The sequence below is a fragment of the Drosophila pseudoobscura genome, chromosome X, assembly GCF_009870125.1.
Source record: "Drosophila pseudoobscura strain MV-25-SWS-2005 chromosome X, UCI_Dpse_MV25, whole genome shotgun sequence".
NCBI lineage: Eukaryota > Metazoa > Arthropoda > Insecta > Diptera > Drosophilidae > Drosophila > Drosophila pseudoobscura.
This window is the reverse complement of record NC_046683.1, coordinates 48156306-48174997: the sequence shown is the minus strand read 5'-3', so window position 1 is coordinate 48174997 and position 18692 is coordinate 48156306. Positions and strand designations below refer to the sequence as shown.

Here is an 18692-nt window from a genome sequence, read left to right as displayed (position 1 = left end):
TTGTACGTATTATTTTTGTCTGGGCTTTTCCGCAGAAACGATTTGTTGTAATGGCGTCAAGCGATTGGGTGGGTATCGAATGAAAGGAGAGGATTATGGAAAGGGCAGCGCATTCGATTACTTTACTGCTCCAAGACAGCTAAAATGGGTCAGACACTTAAATGGAAAACCCTATGCACTGTAGAACCCGGAAGACTTTGAGAATCGGTTGAAAATCGGTTGATCCATATTTAAATTTAAATTAATATTTAAAATACTCTAGCTAAATATGAAGTAATTTATTTTGAATTTAGAAATAAATTTATATCAAATATTTAAACTCCTTTTTCCAATTTCCACTCCCAAAAAAGAAGTATATTATGAGTGCGTCTCAGGATCTATTTTTATAGATTTTGATATTTTTGAAGAAATTATAAACTAGTACATACAGCACAACGAAGTGTTGTCATGGAATCGTTTGTCATCATAGCAACCCGGTAGCTTGTTGACTTTCAAAATACAGCCAACAGCCAGAACTATAATCAGAACAGGCGACAAGCAGTTAGTTACAGTATGAATATATCATCAGCAATTTGGTAAGTTTTTACGAGTAACTTAAGAGGAGTTGAGCTAATTATGGTCGTGCCCCAGTTGGTGCAACGTCTGGGACAAGAGCAGCATTGCCAATGTGGGCCCCGATGTCCTCAGCCTGCGCAATGGGAACGTGATCAAGTTTGTGCACCTGCAGACCAAGGCCGTGAGCTACTTCAAGGCGGAGACGGTGGCCACGGGACTGTACATCAGCGTTTATGCCGGACACAATCGCTTCCCCCTTTTCGCGTTTGCCGAGGTGCTGCTGCGGCCGCACATCTACATCTACAAGTATCCGGAAATGGTCAAGTTCAACACAATCACCCGTGAGTAGAGAGATAACGAAAGGTGGCTGTGACATGCTGATGCTGATTCTGATGCTGATGGTGTTGGTGTATCATTTTAGCCCACATGATCAAGTACAAAGACATCCGCTTCTCGGAGAACGATCTGCTGGTGGGCGTGGGCGGGTATCCGGACTTTCCGATCTGCGTGTACAACTTCCGCACCGGCAGCCTGATCGTGGAGCAAGTGACCAACGTGCCCACCGTTGCTCGGAGCCTCTTCCTGAGCAACTCCAACCTGCCGACGATTGTGCAGTTCCACAAGCCAGAGATGAGCATCCTCTGCTACGAAATCTGCTCCATCGAGAAGGAGTCGAAGCTGCACCAGATCTCCTATGTGGATGTGGGCAAGCACTTTCTCAAGTCCTGCGACAACTTCATGTGCTTCGGCGACGACAATAACCTGTACGTGGTAAACGACTACGGCGAGCTCTTCCAGGTGGACATTGCCTGCTTCTTGCTCAAGAGCCAGTGGAAGCCCGTCTATCTGCGCGAGGATCTTGAGCACACGGGGGCCCGTCCTCACGCCTTGATCTCACATCGCATGGGTCTGCTCATCTCGAATAACACGCATGCCTTCTACGTGAAGAAGAAGGCCGGAGGCTACTCGGCCGAGTGGCTGATTGATCAGCAGCGGTTGGGGGACATTAATAGGTTCTTGAGCAACTACAACGGAGAGATCTATGCCGAGGAGCGACTGGGCAGCATCGCTCAGGTCGTGGTCGAGGGCAATGTAGGCACGCTGGAGGACGTCGCCCCCACTGGCAATCTCGTGATCACATTCCGAGTGCTTGCAGGGCTCAAGGAGGAGTGCGTGTGCGTCCTGCACAGCGACAAAGTGGCCATGATGGACCTGGCCAAAGGGAACACACTCTGCGAGGTGGCAGTAGCCAATGCCAGCTCGATGCATTCGCACCGCATTATGGCCATCGTCATTGTGGGCACCGATGATGGACGTCTCTGCATGATCCACTTCGACAAGGCTTCGAGTGCGAGTGTCACGTACGAACTGGAGACCAATACTATGGGGGTGGCTGCCCTGGATTTCCACGACGCTTGGCTGGTGTTTCAGGACCAGGTCAGGGGCCTGCACATCGTCCAGCTGGATTATCGGCCCCCCAAAATGACGCCCTACTTGGATCTGAGCCAGCACCTCAAACAGGTGTTTGTCCACAGTTTCATGCTGGTCGAAGGCCCCCGGCTGATTGTGGGCATCCATCGGGATGAGAACGTAAAGCTTCCCGGCTACGCGACCGAATGGTGGATCTTCAACTGGGGCAAGGACAAGCGTCTCCATCGGCGGGAGTATCCACTGCCCAATCCGTACGTGTCGTTCTGTGTGCAGCCGCCAATGGGTCGCTGGACGCAGATCGAGATTATTGGGGTGGCCTTAGACTCGCCCAACTTTGATCAGTTTCTACTCAACGAAAAGGACGAGATACAGTGGCTCTCCTCCGTGCAGACGCCGCACTTTGGCTACATACTGGGCATCATGATGACCAAGAATCTGCTCACCTGGAGCGTGGGCGGCATTGTGATCCATTTCCGGCAGCACAAGCGGGCGCGAAAGCCCTTCATGGTCTGCCGCTTCCTCAATCTCGCATTTGACCCAGAGAGTCTACTGCGCGCACGGGAGTGCTTCAATTCCAAGTAATGTGTGGGATCTTTCTTTCTTTCCTCTTAATCAATCGCACTCGTCTCCGACGTGCTTTCAGATACCTGATTACCTTGATGTCGAACCAGAATCTTCGAGTGACGCGTCTGCCTTCGCTTTCGGACTTTGTGCGGGAGAATGTAGAGCGGCAGCTGCCCAACGATGACGTAAATCTGCTGGAGCAGACCAACTACAAGGTGAACCAGTTCGTGCCCATCACCCAGCGGAAGACGGAGACGAAGGAGGAGTACACCAAGGCGGACTTATTCAAGCGCGAAAAGGTCTTCACGATGATCGGGGAGTTTTCCGCAAAGGTCACGGAGCTCATAGATTACGATATTTCGGTGACGGGCAAAACCAAGGGCATCTTCAAGAAGTTCTGCTTCAACTACAAATGGCTGGATACGCTTACAGAGGAGGCCCACAAGCTGTGCGTCCTGGAACGGGAGTCGCTGGAGCGGGCCATCGAGGATCAGTCGCGCATCCGAGACTGGATCATGCGGCTGGTGACCCGCGAGGCCGTCAGCATCAACTACAAGGTACGCTCCATCTTTGCGGACGCCAATTTCGAGAGCTTTTCGATGCGCCGCAAGCCGGACATGGTGGAGTTCGACAAGTTTCGTTTCTACGACCTGGAAGATCACATACGCATGTCCATGGGCTCCATGGACGATATGGAGGAGTTTATCCAGCAGCGTAAGACCCCGGCTATTAAGGCCCCTCGTGCTACCGATACAGAACTGGAGGGGGAGGAAGAGGAGGTGACAGAGGATCCCAAGGGGTTGCAAGAATTGAAGCCTTTTGTGGTAGAGGGCCCCAGTGTCTACGAGCACATTATGGCCCCTGTTTTCCAGCTACAGGACAAGAATGTTGTCACCTCGAATCAGCTGTACAACGAGACCTGCAAATTCCGGTACTATCTGAACGATCCGCTCAAGCAGGAGTTCAACAAACTCTTTCACGAGGCCCAGCAGCTCAAGCAGGACACCATTGACAGCGTCCTAAACACCAACAAAGTGCTGTACAAGATCTACGACAACATGAACATAATGCTGCGTCTCCTGAACATGGATCAGTTCGAGCCTCCGGATCTGTCGATGCCTGAACTGGCCAAGGACGAGGTCATCAAACGCATCATGGAGGTGGATGACTCGGAGATCAAGGCCATCAATCGGCGGAGGCGCAAGACCATCGATACGGGTGGCAAGAAGGGACGGCTGCTGCTCTGGTCGGTGGAGTTCTGGGCACGTGCCCTGATCGTGATGATGGACGGGGTGCTGGAAAAGCTGTGGGAGGAGGAGATCAAGAAGGACATACCCATACCCGAGTTCATGCTGAAGAAGCAGCCGCACGAGTACAGCCTCGAAGATCAGAAGGTCTTTCGCGTCTACGAGGAGGCCGTGCGCCAGCTGGAGGAGGATCGTCGCAAGTATCTGCGCATCCTCGCGGACAACGAAGCGAAGACCCTGGATCTGAAGGGCAAGCACATACTGAAACTCAATCAGCGGGTGGCCGAGCTGATGATCCTCAAGCTGAAGTACGACTTTGCCCTCAAACAGAGCCGAGTGCGTCTACTCACCACCGAAGTAACCAACTTCAAGCGCGTGCACATCCGCAAGCGCATTGGGATGTTCCGCACCGACTTCGATAAGCTCAACGACTACATCAGTCGCTATGGAGCTCTATTGGACTTCTGGGAGAAGGGTCTGGCCGATGCCAAGACCCGCCTGGAGGCCCAGCAGACCAGAGATCGCGCCATTGAGCGGTACTTCCGCAGCACGTTCCTCAACACGGTGCCCCACGCTCAGCACGAGATGACGAAGCTCTTCAAGAAGCGGCCCAAGCTGCCGGCCAAGGTCTTCAATTCGGTGCTCATCTGCATGGAGACCTCGCACAAACTCAGCGGCAAGCAGAGCCAACGCATTGCCTTCCCCCTGCCCAAGGAGATCCACGAGTTCCTGGCCTACATTGCAGAGATCGATGCGCCCAAGAACTGCCCGCCTCAGGTGGATGCCAAGAGCTGGGAGTCGTTCATCAAGCTGCGACGCCAGAAGATGGAGAGCGAAGTGCGTCTCAAAGCGGTCGGCTATCAGCTGGCAGACGGTCAGAACTATCTCACAAGTATAGCCAAAGATTTGATGGCCCTTAGGGACTCCAAGAATGTGACCCAGAAGAGCTCTGAGGAGAGCGTCCAGACATACGTGAGTTGTGCCTTCAATTCCGCCTCCAACCATGTGCCTAATCTTTCGATTCTCAGCTGGAAGTAATGCGGAATATGTCTCTCCAATTGACCCTCACTCTGGGGCAAGTGGAGGTATCGGTGATGGGTACTGCAGCGGCCCTAGCGAACACCGTGCTGATGCATGTCGATGATATCAATGATGTGAATCGTTTGATAAAGGTGGGAGTCAAACAGCCAGCTGGTTTCCCCTAATTATTCCTTTCTTCAGGATGCTGGCAACAAGAAAATCAAGGCCATGCAGCGTGTGGCCATCTTCCGGCGCCAGGTGATCTTCAAGGAGTGGGAGCACAAGCTATACAAAGCCAATATAGCATACCTCAAGTATATGCTCGATGCCATCGAGAAGTGCAAGGTGTCCATGGAGTTCCTCAATATCCTGCGCAACTGGGAGAAGGTTAAGGCCGAGCGACAGAAGTACATGGCCGCTGGGGCCATTGAGCGTGTGATTCAGCAAAAGATAGCCGCCTTCAAAAAGCACATCGAACGCATGTAGGTTCTCGGACAGAGCTCTCTAAAACCAGCTAAAAACGTTACCCTCAACCCACTTAGCAATCTCAAAATCGACATGGTAAAGGCCAAAACACTGGAGATTAAGCGCAGCAGTCATACAATCGATTTCAAAATCGAACGGATCAAGGTGGACGTCACATTCCAGAACACCCTACGCGACACCATGATGGAGGAGAAACGAGATCGCGAGCAGCGCGAGCGGTGAGCCCGGAGAGATCAATCTCTGGCCCCACACAATGATCAGTCTCTCTCCTTCTCGTCCCGCAGAATGTCTCAGATTAAAACCCATCGCCAGCTAATGGAAAATGTGCGCCGGCACTATGCCCATGTGCTGGAGCTGCAAACGATACTGGAGCTGCTGCGCCTGCGCACCTATCCGACCTTGGGCCCACCTTTGCCCCAGTGCCTTCCTCCCGTACCCGAGCACATACTCAGCTCGGTGCCTCCATAGACGTTCACAGTTCACAGAAGTTTTAACCCTTCGCCCTGCTGCTGGCAGAAAGTTTTCGCAGCACTTCCCAGAATTGCAATTAAATGTTTTCATTGCACCAAATGAAAATTTATTAGTGGTTCTTGGCTGGCTCTCAGACGGTGGGTCTGGGTCGGGGTCTCGTCTCTGGCCTTCGCTGGCACTTAATTGGGTTTGGTTTGTGTCTGGGAAAATAACCAAGACAGGCCTGGTGCCTGGTGGAAAATCATCTCCCTGGCAGACTTGGAAAGATGAGCTGGAGTGGACAACGCGGCATTTGCGCTACAAAGTTGTACAAGAAATTGTCTTAATGGATTGCTCTTGAAATGAAGCGTCGAAGTAGCAGGGCCAAGATGTGGTCGGGGGCAGCATAAGGGGCAGCTGCCACGCTTTCAAGTGGAGAAGCGTGGCAATCTTTTGGATGGCCCTCTTGGGTTAAAGGGATCAAATTTCTATGTTCTCTGCCTTTCTGGTTGTTAGGTGAAGAAATTCACTATTCAGTATTCAATCAATCAACGAATCTTTAATATATTCAACCAATTATTCGAAATAAATTGGATTTCTATTTGCCTACTGCAAATGTCAAAATACTCGAACCAACGACAGCATTTTGTAGTTAGAAATCATTGCGTAATATATGTACAATGAACATATATACATATAAGCTCTATCCGCTTATCTGCGCCCGTCCGTCGAAACTAAAAAACTGTACTTTTCATGCGCTCAGTAAGTTAATTCTGACACTGAACTGCAAATCATGCTGGAAATAAAAAACTTTATATATGCGACCCCGAGTGATGAACCCAAGTACCGACTGACTGAACGGAAAGTGTACTTAGGCATACACACATACATATGTAAGTCTGGGTAGAGCAGTCCAAAAAACTTTTGGGTTCCCCGTACAGTTTTGATGACTTATTCAAAAGAGCACCGTAGATATTTCCGGTGTCAAGAGTCTAGCAGTCATCGCACGATAGAATAAGAGAATATGGGGTTTTTAATCTTCTTGTTCATATACTCGTATGTATAATACACTAATGTACATATATTGGAATATAGAACACCTTATCGGTCATGCCGAAAAAAGACAGGCATCAGCAACAGCATGAGACCCTCAGCCACGTGCTGTGCGCTGATGTAATCTGTCTAATCAGAGACTGAACTAATTTTCAAATATATTCAAATACTAGAAACAAAGCGGGAGAAAATGTTTTCTTATCACCTTACTCGTCTTTTTACTCTAGAGGAATTTTTGGAATAGCGCCTTCGGCTCCAAGGGGAATATCCACAGCAGTTTTGATACATATGATAGCCATATATAAACAATGGGAAGTGAAAGGGAATATAACTACAACCACAACTACAACTAAGCGGAAGAATTTTTGGAGATAAGCCCTCGAAATGTTTCCGGGTGCTGTATTAGAAGGCGTCTATTCCCTCCACAGCGGGGCTCAAACAAATAGTTGCACTCAATTTACGGTTGCAGAATTCATGGCAATCAAACTATGCCAAAGCATACTATTATATTCGGTTTGTATATACAAACATAGGGAACTTATATAGAATTCACTTAGACTTGAACATAAATTTTTCGAAAGAGACTTTTTGTTGAATGAATATTATTTTAAGTTCAAATTTGAAATATATTTAAATCAAATATTTTCATATTGATGTTCAAATGTAAGGAATCAAAATTTTGCAATCTTTTTACAATTTCCACTTTCGGAGCAAGTCGATTAGTAGTGTACATAAATCTAAGTCTATCTAATATATTTACATTTTCAGGGTTTCTCTCTCTGGGTGTGTGCGAACAAATCGTCTAGAACTTTGAGCACTCTACTTCACTCCACTCTCTTATCTGAGCGGACCGGGTCGTACGCTTCTAAGCACTTGACCTTGATAGTGGCGCCGGTGATAAGCCCGGCTCTCGGTTTCATCTCGGCTGCGACGCAAAACGAGCTGTCGTTATGAGCAGTTTGGCCATAGCTCGATCAGTACTCAAGTCAACGTTCTCCAGTAAAGAGCAGCACCAGTAAAACAAACTAAAAACCAAAAATGGCCAAGATTGCTTTGATCTTCTTCCTGTTCGCCCTGGTCGCCGTAAGTGGAGTTATAAGTGGTCGAAAAGGAACAGTGACTGATTGTGCTTTTACTGTTACTCTGCTTTCAGGTGTGCATGTGTGCTCGCGTGCCTCGTGAGGAGCCCGCCAAGCCAATTGATGCTCAGCTCAACGACCTGCTGGCAAAGTTCAAGGACTTTTTCAACGACGACAGCGTTAAGGTAAGTCTAGCCGACACTAGCCGACTTTAACAGACCAGACAAAAACGTTTGCCTAATTTACTCGATTGCTTCTGCAGGACTTCCAAGATAAGGCCAAGGCTGCTGCTGAAGAAGGTCTTGCTGCCTTCCAGAAGTTCTCCAACAGTGTGAACGAGCAGATCCAGAAGGCGCCCAAACCCTAAAAATGCAGCTCTTAAGCAACGAATTTCAAAATCAAATCAAAACATGTTGTTCCCAATAAAGGTTTAAACTACAATTTAAAGGCTTTTAGCGTCAGCTCAAAAATGCAAAAACATCCACAAACGGAGCTGGATCCGGGACATGGCAAACAGCCGGTACAGGGCCTGACGTCCCGCCAAGGGCAGCTCCTGGCGTTTTGCGCTCTTGCTGTTTGCATCAAAAATATGGCGGTAGATACGCGGGTGTATGTCGTGCAGCTGCTTGGTGCTGCAGACACTTTGCGGCGTCTGGATCAAATAGTCGACCATGAGGGACACTCGTGGGGTATTCAATAGCAACAGCTGGCAGCTGACGGTGATTTTTTCCCCAACTCTTTTCAGACGTAGACGCAGCACCCAATTCTCCTCAAAGGCACGAATCGACTGTGGGGATCGGGATAAGAGATCGTCAGAGGTATGCTGCAGACGAGTTCTGGTTCTCCAAAATCTTACCTCAGACTCGAGGGTCCGTAAGTGTGAACCCTCTGAGCGGTGTATCCAGTTCATTCTCAAGGTGAAAAATTCCATATGGCTAGCACTCAGCACCCGATGGAGCTGCAACACGGGCTTTTGGGCCTCAAGCTCCTTGTTCTCGACATTCAGCAGAATATCTAGGATCTCCTTTCCCTGCAGCTGAGGAAACCCACAGTCGGAATCATGTGCCACGCTGTCCCTGTGGGGGCCCTTCCAGGGACAGCCCAGGCAGTGGTACTTGCAGCAAACCACACGCCCCTCACAAACGAACTCCAAGTGGCTTGAGAGATCTTTCCCATCTGGGAACTGGTCATTGCAGTTGGGGCAGCTGATGGGTAGCTCCACGAGGGTCTGGCGCACCAGTAGATTCGGCTTCTGATCGTGGTTTGTAATGCACGATCGACAAACGGGGCAGCAGGCATCCGTGTCATTGAAGATGGCAACAGCCAGAACGGCGCTCCTGCAGTCGTCACATATGATATGCCCATGTCTGCACTGATAGAAGTCGTGTGGTTGTGGAAGCTCGCGGCACACAACGCACACCAGTAAGTTATGCAGTCGCTCACGAAGATCGGAGACGCCACCACCCAAGGACCCGCCGACCTCACCCTCACTGCTGTCCACAGTTGTCGAAATCTCATTCAAAGTATCATTCAATCGCTGCCTCTTGGCGGCTGGGGGCTGCTCGTTGTCGCTGTCGCTGTCGTTGGGGTTGGCATTCGACATTCTGAAGGGTATTTCTGATTTCCTGTGGTTGCAAAGTGAATTTATTGTCTGGTGTAAAGTACGAGCACAATGAATGATACGAGTTTTCCAAGGCCAAGCTGGTTCCCTGAAAATTACAAATTTCAAAAAACAGGCTACACTCAGAGAAAAACGGCATAGTAGGCACCCATGAATAGTTTCATTTAATAGAATGCACTTTGATCTACACATAAATGTATTTGAAGTGCGTCCCAAGGCGTTCAATGGGTCTGGTGGGGTGGTGTCTCGGTGGGCTGGTGGGCTGGTGGGGTGAAAAGTAACCTCTTTGACCGCCAAAGTGCTCTGCTATCGCAAACAAGATTACGGTGCCTATTAGTCTATGTCTCATGTAGTACATGTCAAATTTCAGCGCAATACATCCCTTAGTTTTGCTTTGACAGCTCTTTGTTGCTGACGTGTTTTTTTTTTCTTTCTTTTTTTTATTATTTTTTTTTGGTATTTGATCGCTGCTGGAGCGAATTGAATGGTTGCAAGGAAACTAACCTGCAATGATCAGATACTTGATGTATCTTGTTTTTTTTTTTGTATCTTTAAGATGTATTAACATCGACTGACGGAAACGAAACGGTTGACGATTTTCGTTCGCTTCTAAAGCATTTTTTTTTGAGTGGCAAAACAGGAAGGAAATTAACGAAAAGTTGGATGAAAAGAATGGGGCTAATGCTCCGTCGATTCACACCGACTCATCGATACAAAATTCAGCTCGCGTGAGGAGATCATCGACGGAGGAGACCTTTCGGAAATTACTTTTCACTGCAATGAGTGTTTTTTAATGAGTGACCATTGAATAAAATAAAAAATAAAATAATGTGGTGGGGTGGGGTGGGGTGAAACTCCACCTAGTACTTTTTGGCGTTGTCTCTGCGAGTCCCAATAGATAGCTAAAATAGTTTAAAGCATACTTGATACTGTTTAAATTTTGTATATATTGTTCATACAAAAATACTCTCGGAGCAAATCTATGGGTATACATTTGGTAATCTACATATGTGTATAGATTACAATTTCAGAGCTATTTTATTCTGGTTTGTAGAACTCACTCGACACTAAATTGAACAGTTTGCAAAATCATAATTATTTGACAGCTTTGTGCGTGTCCCTGCTTCGGCTTTGTTTATTGTGCGGTGACCTGGTAACCTCCTCCTAAAAACAAAACGACATGCAAATCGAATGGTTCCCCTGACACTAATCTGGTGTGGCTGCCGATACGGATAGGGGCACTTACATAGAACGTACAAATTCCGAACAGGAAATACTATCTCATTTGGCAATTATTGAAGGCAAAAGCAGGAAAACGATTCGTTTGCGGGGGGAGAGGGGGCTGTCGGGGTCGGGCAAACAAATAGCTGTGAAAAGGTGACATCTGTGAAATATTTGTCAGTTATTTTGCACACCTGTCTGAGCAGCAGATTGGGGAGAAGAGGGGCCGCTTCAAACATGAATAATGTATTGGCCCTTGTGTTGCTGCCACATGCTCTTCCGCTAGGCCCCTTGCCACGCGGCGGAGTCATCGCACGATTGCATAATATCAAAGTGGATTTTTCTCCACGCCATCGGAGCGTATCGGAAGCAGGCTAAGGCTATGCTGGATAATGCCAAATTGTTGCTTAGACACTTTCGATACGAGTACCAGTACTGACAAACATCCGTGAGCCGCTCCTTGTGTAAATACGAGTATATGTACCTATATATATATACATATAAATAGATCGATTGGCATTTTTGTGTGCAATTCCTATGGCATTGTTGTGTGAAATTTGTGAATGTTGTGAATGCTCTTGCTCAGAGCTTTTCTTATGCAAACGCGTCGGGGCTCTTACTCATCCTGCCTCGAACTTTGATGTGTGCTCATGGAGGTGTTTGTAACAGGTGTAGTAGAATTTGTCACACGAATGGGCAAATAGATTGGCCTCAGACCTCGGAACAGCGAGAAGCAAATGGATGTGTTCGGAAATGTCGATGAGGGTTTCATTTGGCAAATGATTTATGTACTATTATCGTGTGCTGCTCCCCGCTGCACCGCTGTAATCAGCACTTAAAATTTCAGCTTTAAGCTGGCTCCCAAACAATTGCAAGCCAAATTGAAATGGGACAAAATCACACATACGACATGTGTGGCCCCTTGAAAGCCATTTGATTTCATTTTACCCTTTGCTTGTCAATCGCGGGCAAAGCGATTCGAATTTAATTAAAAATGTATTAAATTCTGCGACACAATCACAAAGAAATGCAAAAGTGCGCCACTGAAAGAGAGGGGAGGGGGCCCAGATAGAAGAAGCAACCTAGCTGAACGTTGAACAATTCCCAATGCAACAATATGGTTGCCATGCCACGCAGTGTATGTTCTCCCTGTTTCTCTATTTTTCTCCCTCTCTATCTCTCTCTCTCTGTGTGTGTGAGTGCATTGTAATGCTAATTTAAATAACGATAAGCTCAACAACAACAGTTGCAGGAGCAATATTGGTGAGGATGGCAGCAGCGACAACAATGGCAACAATAATAGGAAAACAATTTGGCATTCTGTGATTTTGTCATCTTTTCACTATTGTTGCTGTTATTGTTAGAGCTGTTGCTGCGCTTCAGTTGCGTCCATTCGCTAAGCAATGCATTTCCAGTCGGTTCCCAGTTGAAAGACGTGCCTTCTCTCAAGGAAAGGACCTCAACTTTCAACTTCAGAAACCACAATATTGAAGACTTTTTTTCATTCTGCACTAAAAGGTACACATTTGTCTTTCGTCCAGCTTGAATCTCTCAGGACTCAAATGTTTCTCTTTAGGAAAACTCCTGCTCCTTTTCCAGCCATGTGTTTTTCCACTTTAAACTTCAAGTAGCAAAACATTTTCTTCTGATTTATTCAAGAGAGTATTAAGTCTTCATCGGGTATCAGAAATACGTTTCTTTCCAGTTGTGGAGGGGGGGTGCTGCCACCCATATAAGCTGTATTAGCGTGTGAGAGAGGGAAAAACAAATAATAAAGCTACTTGCGCATAAAGAAGGAAACACACACACACACACACACACTAACACATACAAAAACTGCAAACACTACAACAAAGTAAAAAAGTTCTGCATACTGCGTATGCGAGTATGGAGCGTGGAGCATGGAGCATGGAGCATGGACCATCGAGCATGACTTTCAAAACGGAAGGGGGGCGGGGAAAGCGGGGCTACGGGCTGGTGGCATTATCCTTTCTATCACTTGTCACATTTTCGCATAATGGCGTCATTGCTGTTGTTGCCGCCTGCTGCCTGCTGCCTGCCGCCTGTTGCCTTTCGCCTGTTGGCGGTGCTGCAGTTGCGAACAATGAATACATTTGTAATGTTAATGGAATGCAGCGGGAACAACATGGAAACCAGAACGGGAACAACGCCAACCATTTTCCGTCCGCCATTGTTGCTGTTGTTGTCGCCTATATTTGTTTGTGTTTATCAGGCATTCGCTTTGCTCTATAAAAGCAGAGCTCCCTCCCTTGCACACACACACTCGCACAGCACGCCTACGCGCACCCTCCGCCATCCGAGGGCTTCACTTCATCAACAATGTTCTGGTTGCCGGATTCATAGCGATGGCAGCGTGAGTCCTAAGATAGTTGTGGCAGAATACCCACAAAAACCTATGGTATGCAGCGATAGGGAACTAACAAAAGGTGAAGATCCTCGTTAACATCAAAACATTCTGAACCTAAGGGTCTCCAGAGATGGCAGAAAGCCTAGGATCCTGATACCTATAAAGTAGACTATAAAGTACCAAAATGTTGCATCAGAAACTAAATCCGATTACTGGTACTTCAATTCTCTGTTGGGCTATTCTTCGTCGGCTGCTGAGTCGGTCCCAAGAGCCCAATGACAAAATACGCAGTCTGAAAAGCGATTGTTGGTGCTTCATGCAACATATTGGTAATTGTATAGTTTTTGGTGATATTAGAGGCTTATGTTGATGAGGGTTCCCATAAAAGACATGTGGAGGTGGAGGTGGAGTTGGAGGTGTACTACCAAATTCCTTCCGCCATCCGCTTTGTCATCGCTGGCACTACAGATCCAATACTGATGTGCCTAGTGCAGTGCATCGAAGCATAAAATAACGTACAATTTTTATTAGAAATATAAACAGCAAAAAGCAAATGCAAATGCAAATGCACAGGAACAGGCACAGGCACACACATACGTATACTCGTAGCTGCATAGACGCACAATGTGGCAGCCACAATAAAGAAATAAAAGGCTTAACAGTAAAAGGGGCAGGAGCAGGAGCAGCATAAGCCTCATCGTCGTCGGTGTTGTCGCAGCGACATCAACAAAAAGCACAAAAGCATTTGCATTGCAAATGCAACATAATGCACAGCAACAACATTTCGCAGACAGACAGACAGACAGACAGACAGACGGACAGACACATTTGCTTGCCACTTCCGAAGGATGTTGCTCCTTGGAGCAGCAGCAACACCAACAGCAACAGCAACAACAGCAAAGTATTTGCCAGGACAAGTATTTAAGTTCCTCTTCTGCTGCTGTGCTGCGCTGTGGCTGCTTCCCCCTCCTTCCTTTTGAAATGCATAAAAATGGGAGTATATATGTACATAGATGGATATGTGTGTAATTTTTGTGTGCATTTAAATGCATTTGAAAATGCTGCCACGCAGATATGTATGTCCATGTATCGAGCAATAAAGGAAGCTGCACCTGCACCTGCAGGAAATAAATTTGAATATTATTGAGGGGTTGTATGGCAGAAAAGGATGCAGACCCCATGATTATCAATAAGTGCGGAAAAAGATGCAGATGCAATGCTGTTCATGCAAATAAATACATGAAAACCTCAAGCCCTGTGCCCTGTGTCTGTGCCTGTGCCAGTGCCCTGTGCGTTTGCCGTCGTCTTGGCCATTGATTGCCTTTCCCAAGAGCAGAACCGAAAACCTTTTGTCTCATCAAGTGAGTTAGTTAAGTTGGAGGAGTCGCGACTTGCATTGGCCTTTTGCATATTCATGTATTCCGACAACGAAAAATTGATGGCAACAGCTGCCTTAACTCTAAGACTGCAATGGCACAGACAGCTCCACGCCTCCTCCTGATATCCCTGGGAACGGGGCTGGAGCTGGAGCTGGCGCTGGAGCTGGAGCAGGAAGTCCTCGACGACATCGTTGGAAGCACTCAACTGTAGCCGCGTTGATTTGCAGGCAACCCCGAGTCCTTCGCCACAGCAATCCCCAATGGTTCGTTTGTTCTGGCTGCCGTTTTGCATGAATATGCATGAGCAGTTGAGCAGTTACAAGCCATCAAAACATGCCACACACTCCGAACACTCGCAACACTCGCAGCAGGAATGAATAGGGGAAAAATGAAGGCAAGGAAAGGAAAGGAAAGCAAATCCCTGCCATACCCAAAGTAAGCGGTAGAGAGGGGAGAGACAGAGAGAGAGAGAGAGAAAGGGAGAGCGAAAGAGAGCTTTAAGGCTAAAAAGATGCTCTAGCGTTTGGCATTCGCTTCCCATATGAAATTTAACCGCGTGACTAACGAGTATATCGTTAGAAGCGCGATCCAGCCAAGCCAGTATGCAACCCTTTCCCTTACCCGTGCACCAGCGCCAGCACCAGCACCAGCACAAGAACCAGCGGCATTGCCAATGCCACCACCGACAACATGGCGAATACTTGATGTCCGTTTCTGTTGTTTGACGTGTTGCGTTTAATTGGAACACTCTACGACGTCGACGAGCGACGAGCAACGATAGCGACGATAGCGACGACGATGGAAGGGCCAGTGTGGCAGTGTGGAGTCCCCGTGCCTTTTGATGTTGCAACCTCCTTTCCCCCCACAGCCCTTCTGATGTGGCATTAATTCATGCAGCTTCAGCTTCAAAGCTGCCAACACAAGCAACACATATTCATTTAGTTTTTTTTTTCATTTCACCTTTTTCACACACACACAAAAGGATATGCTTTCAGTGTTAGCTATCGCCGCCCAGACGCGTATGCAGTTCGGCTATCCTTTTTTTTTCCATCATTAAGGCGTGTGGCAGGAAAGGAAAGGGGCGGTGGCCTGTGCCTGTGCCGGCAGCGGGTGCACTTTATTAAAATCCAAAGTTCATTGCACAGTTTCTGTGGGCGCTGGCAGAGATAAAGGCGGGCCGTGGGAGGGCGGATATAAAGTTCATTTAATACGACAAATTATGTTAAATTAAGTGTTAAAGGTGAGGGTGAATTAGAACAGGATTTAAGAAACTTTTTATATCACATATGTACCTCTTTAAGGTCTTCTGGACTCTAACATAATTCACAATCGACTCTCAAGCTCTCCTTCTTTTCAACTTCATTATGTTTGTATTTAAAAACCGTATATTAAACTGAAATATGGGTAAATATCGGCTGTTTTTGTCTGAGTTTAGACAAAATGATAGCTCTTCCGGGGCATAAGATGCTCTTATCCTACTACGAATCATTACCGATCATAAAACGAAGGAATGTATCCACCCACCTTTCCAATACTGAAGAACTGAGTAACAGGATGTTTCCTTCTGTGAGACCTACCCACCCGCACAATCAAGATGAATTAATTTGTCAGCAAAGGAAAAAGAAATAAAAATTGGCACTGGATATTATTATGTGGACTAACCGGCATCGACGACAAAGTGACGACAATGCGACCAGACAGGCCATAAAAAGGACCTTCCCGGCCCTGGACATGGACGGCCCTGCGGCTGCCTGCAGCAATAACTCAGCCGATAATCATAATAAAAGAAGAGGGGCCCGAGCAGGTCGCACGTAAGTATGCAGCAGGAAAAATGAGTAAAAAGAAAGCCCAGGCGGCGCTCCTCGACCGGAGAAAGTCAATTTGTTAAGCTGCAGTCAGGCCGAGGAGCAAGACCGAGGGACGGAGATGGAGACGGAGACGGAGCCAAAGGAAGACCCATGCCGGAGACCAGAGAAGGACAATAGAAAGTGTGCAAAAGTGGGACGCACAAATATGCTTCAGAGACAAGAGACAGAGGAAGAGGGCGAGAGAGAGAGAGAGAGAGAGAGACAGAGAGAAAGGAAGAAGCGCCTTGCATGCGATAAAGCTGAAGAGGATGCCGCAACTTTTCCCTCACTTATTTTATTAGAATTAAATTGATTTCTTGCGGCAGCCAAAGGAGATCCACGGGGAAGGCGACGACGTCGGCGAAGACAGGCGTTGGCTGGCATCAAAATTAATATAAAATGAAAAGTTTTGAAATTTATTACAAATTGAATTGATTTATGCAGCCAGCGAGCGAGTGAACGCGAAAAGGGGAAGGTGACAAAGTGAAAACTTCTCCTTTGGTCGGGCCGAGAAAATTAAATGCGAATGGCGGGAATTTTTATGCAGCCGTGCTGGCTGCCAGCAGCGTTAATCAGATAAAGAGGTTTGAACCTCAGTCCCAGTTGCAGTCCCAGTCGCCGTCGCAGTTTCTGGAATGCGTTCGAGTTTGCCTTTCAGCCAAAAAGTTATGCGACCTCACGCAGCACACGATCCGATCCATGGCATCCATACGAGCCATACCATGCCCCACCATGGCACACACTCCCACTCGCACTCGCACTCACAGAGCTCTCTCTGTGGCATGTGGGCATTACAACAACAGTCAAAGGTAAATAACAGCGGCGGCAAGAACAACACGCGGCAATGTTGGGTTGCACGTTGCAGTTGCACGCAATTAAAATAACACTTGTTAAAATATTTATTTTATGTAGCGTGGCAAGTGTGGCAAGCAAAAAAAGCATTGAGAAAAATATGCCCGAGCACATGTACATGTAAATGTATGAGTATTCGAGTACGAATACGGGTACGGGCACGGGCACGGGTACGAGTATTTAAAACGCTGACTATGACAGGTCAAAGTTGAAATGACCAGCACCTGGCCGGCCGCGGGACACGCAGATAGACTGCTGCCGGAGCTCCTGCAATTCAGTGAATTCTGCAAAGGAATTTAAGGGCAACGGGCGAGACTGCGTAGAAGTCCTTGGAAGTGAGGCAATTGCACGGGCTCTATTCGATGGCATAAACGATGCATCGCGATGGCACAATTGTCATCTTTGCAACGATGGGGTACCCGCATACCTAACAAATAAAATAATCAAAATAAGTGCGCAAATATATTACATTCTGATATATATACCCCACATATACACACTACATTTATTAATTTAATTCATAAATTATTATAAAAATAGTTTTCATTTAAGAACCCTTATTGATTTTTTGTTAATAGTTTAATATTTAATTATACTAAAATAAAAAAAAAATCAAGCAGAATTTTAAAACCATTTTGTTGGGAAGAAATCCTACTTTCTCTATGAAAAATTGGTGGGTGGTCGGTGGAGCGGAGCGGAGGGGCTCGCTATTCAAGTCAGCGGCAGTGTAGGTACCTGAACTGCACAGCCTTTCATCTCTTCCGATTGTCAGGGACATTCCTCAACAATGATGATGGACAAAAACATGGTGGGAGCGCAAAAAACAAAGCCGGAACTGTGCAAAAAGTCGGAGCGAAAGCCATAGTGTTTAATTGGCTGAACCCAATGAAAAATTGAATAAAAGTTAACAAAATTGATTTCGTTTAAATAAAACCTTTGTCCGGCGCAATAGAGCATGCCTGAATGATAATAAAATAGTAATAACGGACACAAAGGGAATGTAAAATTCATTAAATTGAAATTTTTCTGGTTGCTCACGGCTCACATTCTTGCCGGCCCCAAGCCCCCAAACCAAAGAAAACCAGCCACAAAAAGGACACTTGGGCAGGTAAATCAAACGATTTGCATTTAATTAATTGATTTTAAACATGCATAAAGCAATTTGCAGTATTTGCATTTAGCTTTCCGAGAGAATATTTAAATGAATCTGCAGCCAGGAGCAGCCAGGTGCTGGTGCTGGTGCTGGTGCTGGTGCTGTTTACCTTTCTAATAGTTATGCCTCTGCTTCTTGTTTCTGTTTAAAGTTGGCCCCAACCGAATAGGGCAAACGCTGCTCGACGCTGCTCCGTTCGCTCGAGAGAGTTGCGATTCCCGACCGTAACAAACAGGAAATGAACGGAACGCCACGTTGATGGAGAGAAGAAAGAGCGGCAAGAAAAAAGTCGTATATTTCAAACGGAAATGTGTTCAATTTTAAAAATAGCACAAATACACAAAAAACAGTCAATTCAATGCTATA

General features: G+C 46.8%; 3 protein-coding genes across 3 annotated transcripts in view; 1 reads left to right on the top strand and 2 right to left on the bottom strand.

Annotated features, from left to right (window-relative positions):
- The window catches only part of LOC4813589 (uncharacterized), a 53276-nt gene that overhangs the window by 17469 nt on the left and 17115 nt on the right, over window positions 1-18692 (bottom strand). The gene's annotated exons all lie outside the window — the stretch shown is intronic.
- Window positions 427-5873, top strand: LOC4813302 (uncharacterized). The gene is made up of 8 exons (XM_001353557.4): window positions 427-575; window positions 631-896; window positions 977-2564; window positions 2630-4769; window positions 4826-4969; window positions 5019-5299; window positions 5360-5521; window positions 5588-5873. The coding sequence occupies exons 1-8, from the start codon at window positions 553-555 to the stop codon at window positions 5769-5771; spliced, it is 4788 nt and encodes a 1595-aa protein (XP_001353593.3). The 5' UTR covers window positions 427-552; the 3' UTR covers window positions 5772-5873.
- On the bottom strand, window positions 8284-9558 carry LOC6900582 (cysteine and histidine-rich protein 1 homolog). Its single transcript, XM_033381454.1, has 2 exons — window positions 8742-9558; window positions 8284-8672 (listed from the first exon to the last, which is right to left on the bottom strand). The coding sequence occupies exons 1-2, from the start codon at window positions 9486-9488 to the stop codon at window positions 8349-8351; spliced, it is 1071 nt and encodes a 356-aa protein (XP_033237345.1). The 5' UTR covers window positions 9489-9558; the 3' UTR covers window positions 8284-8348.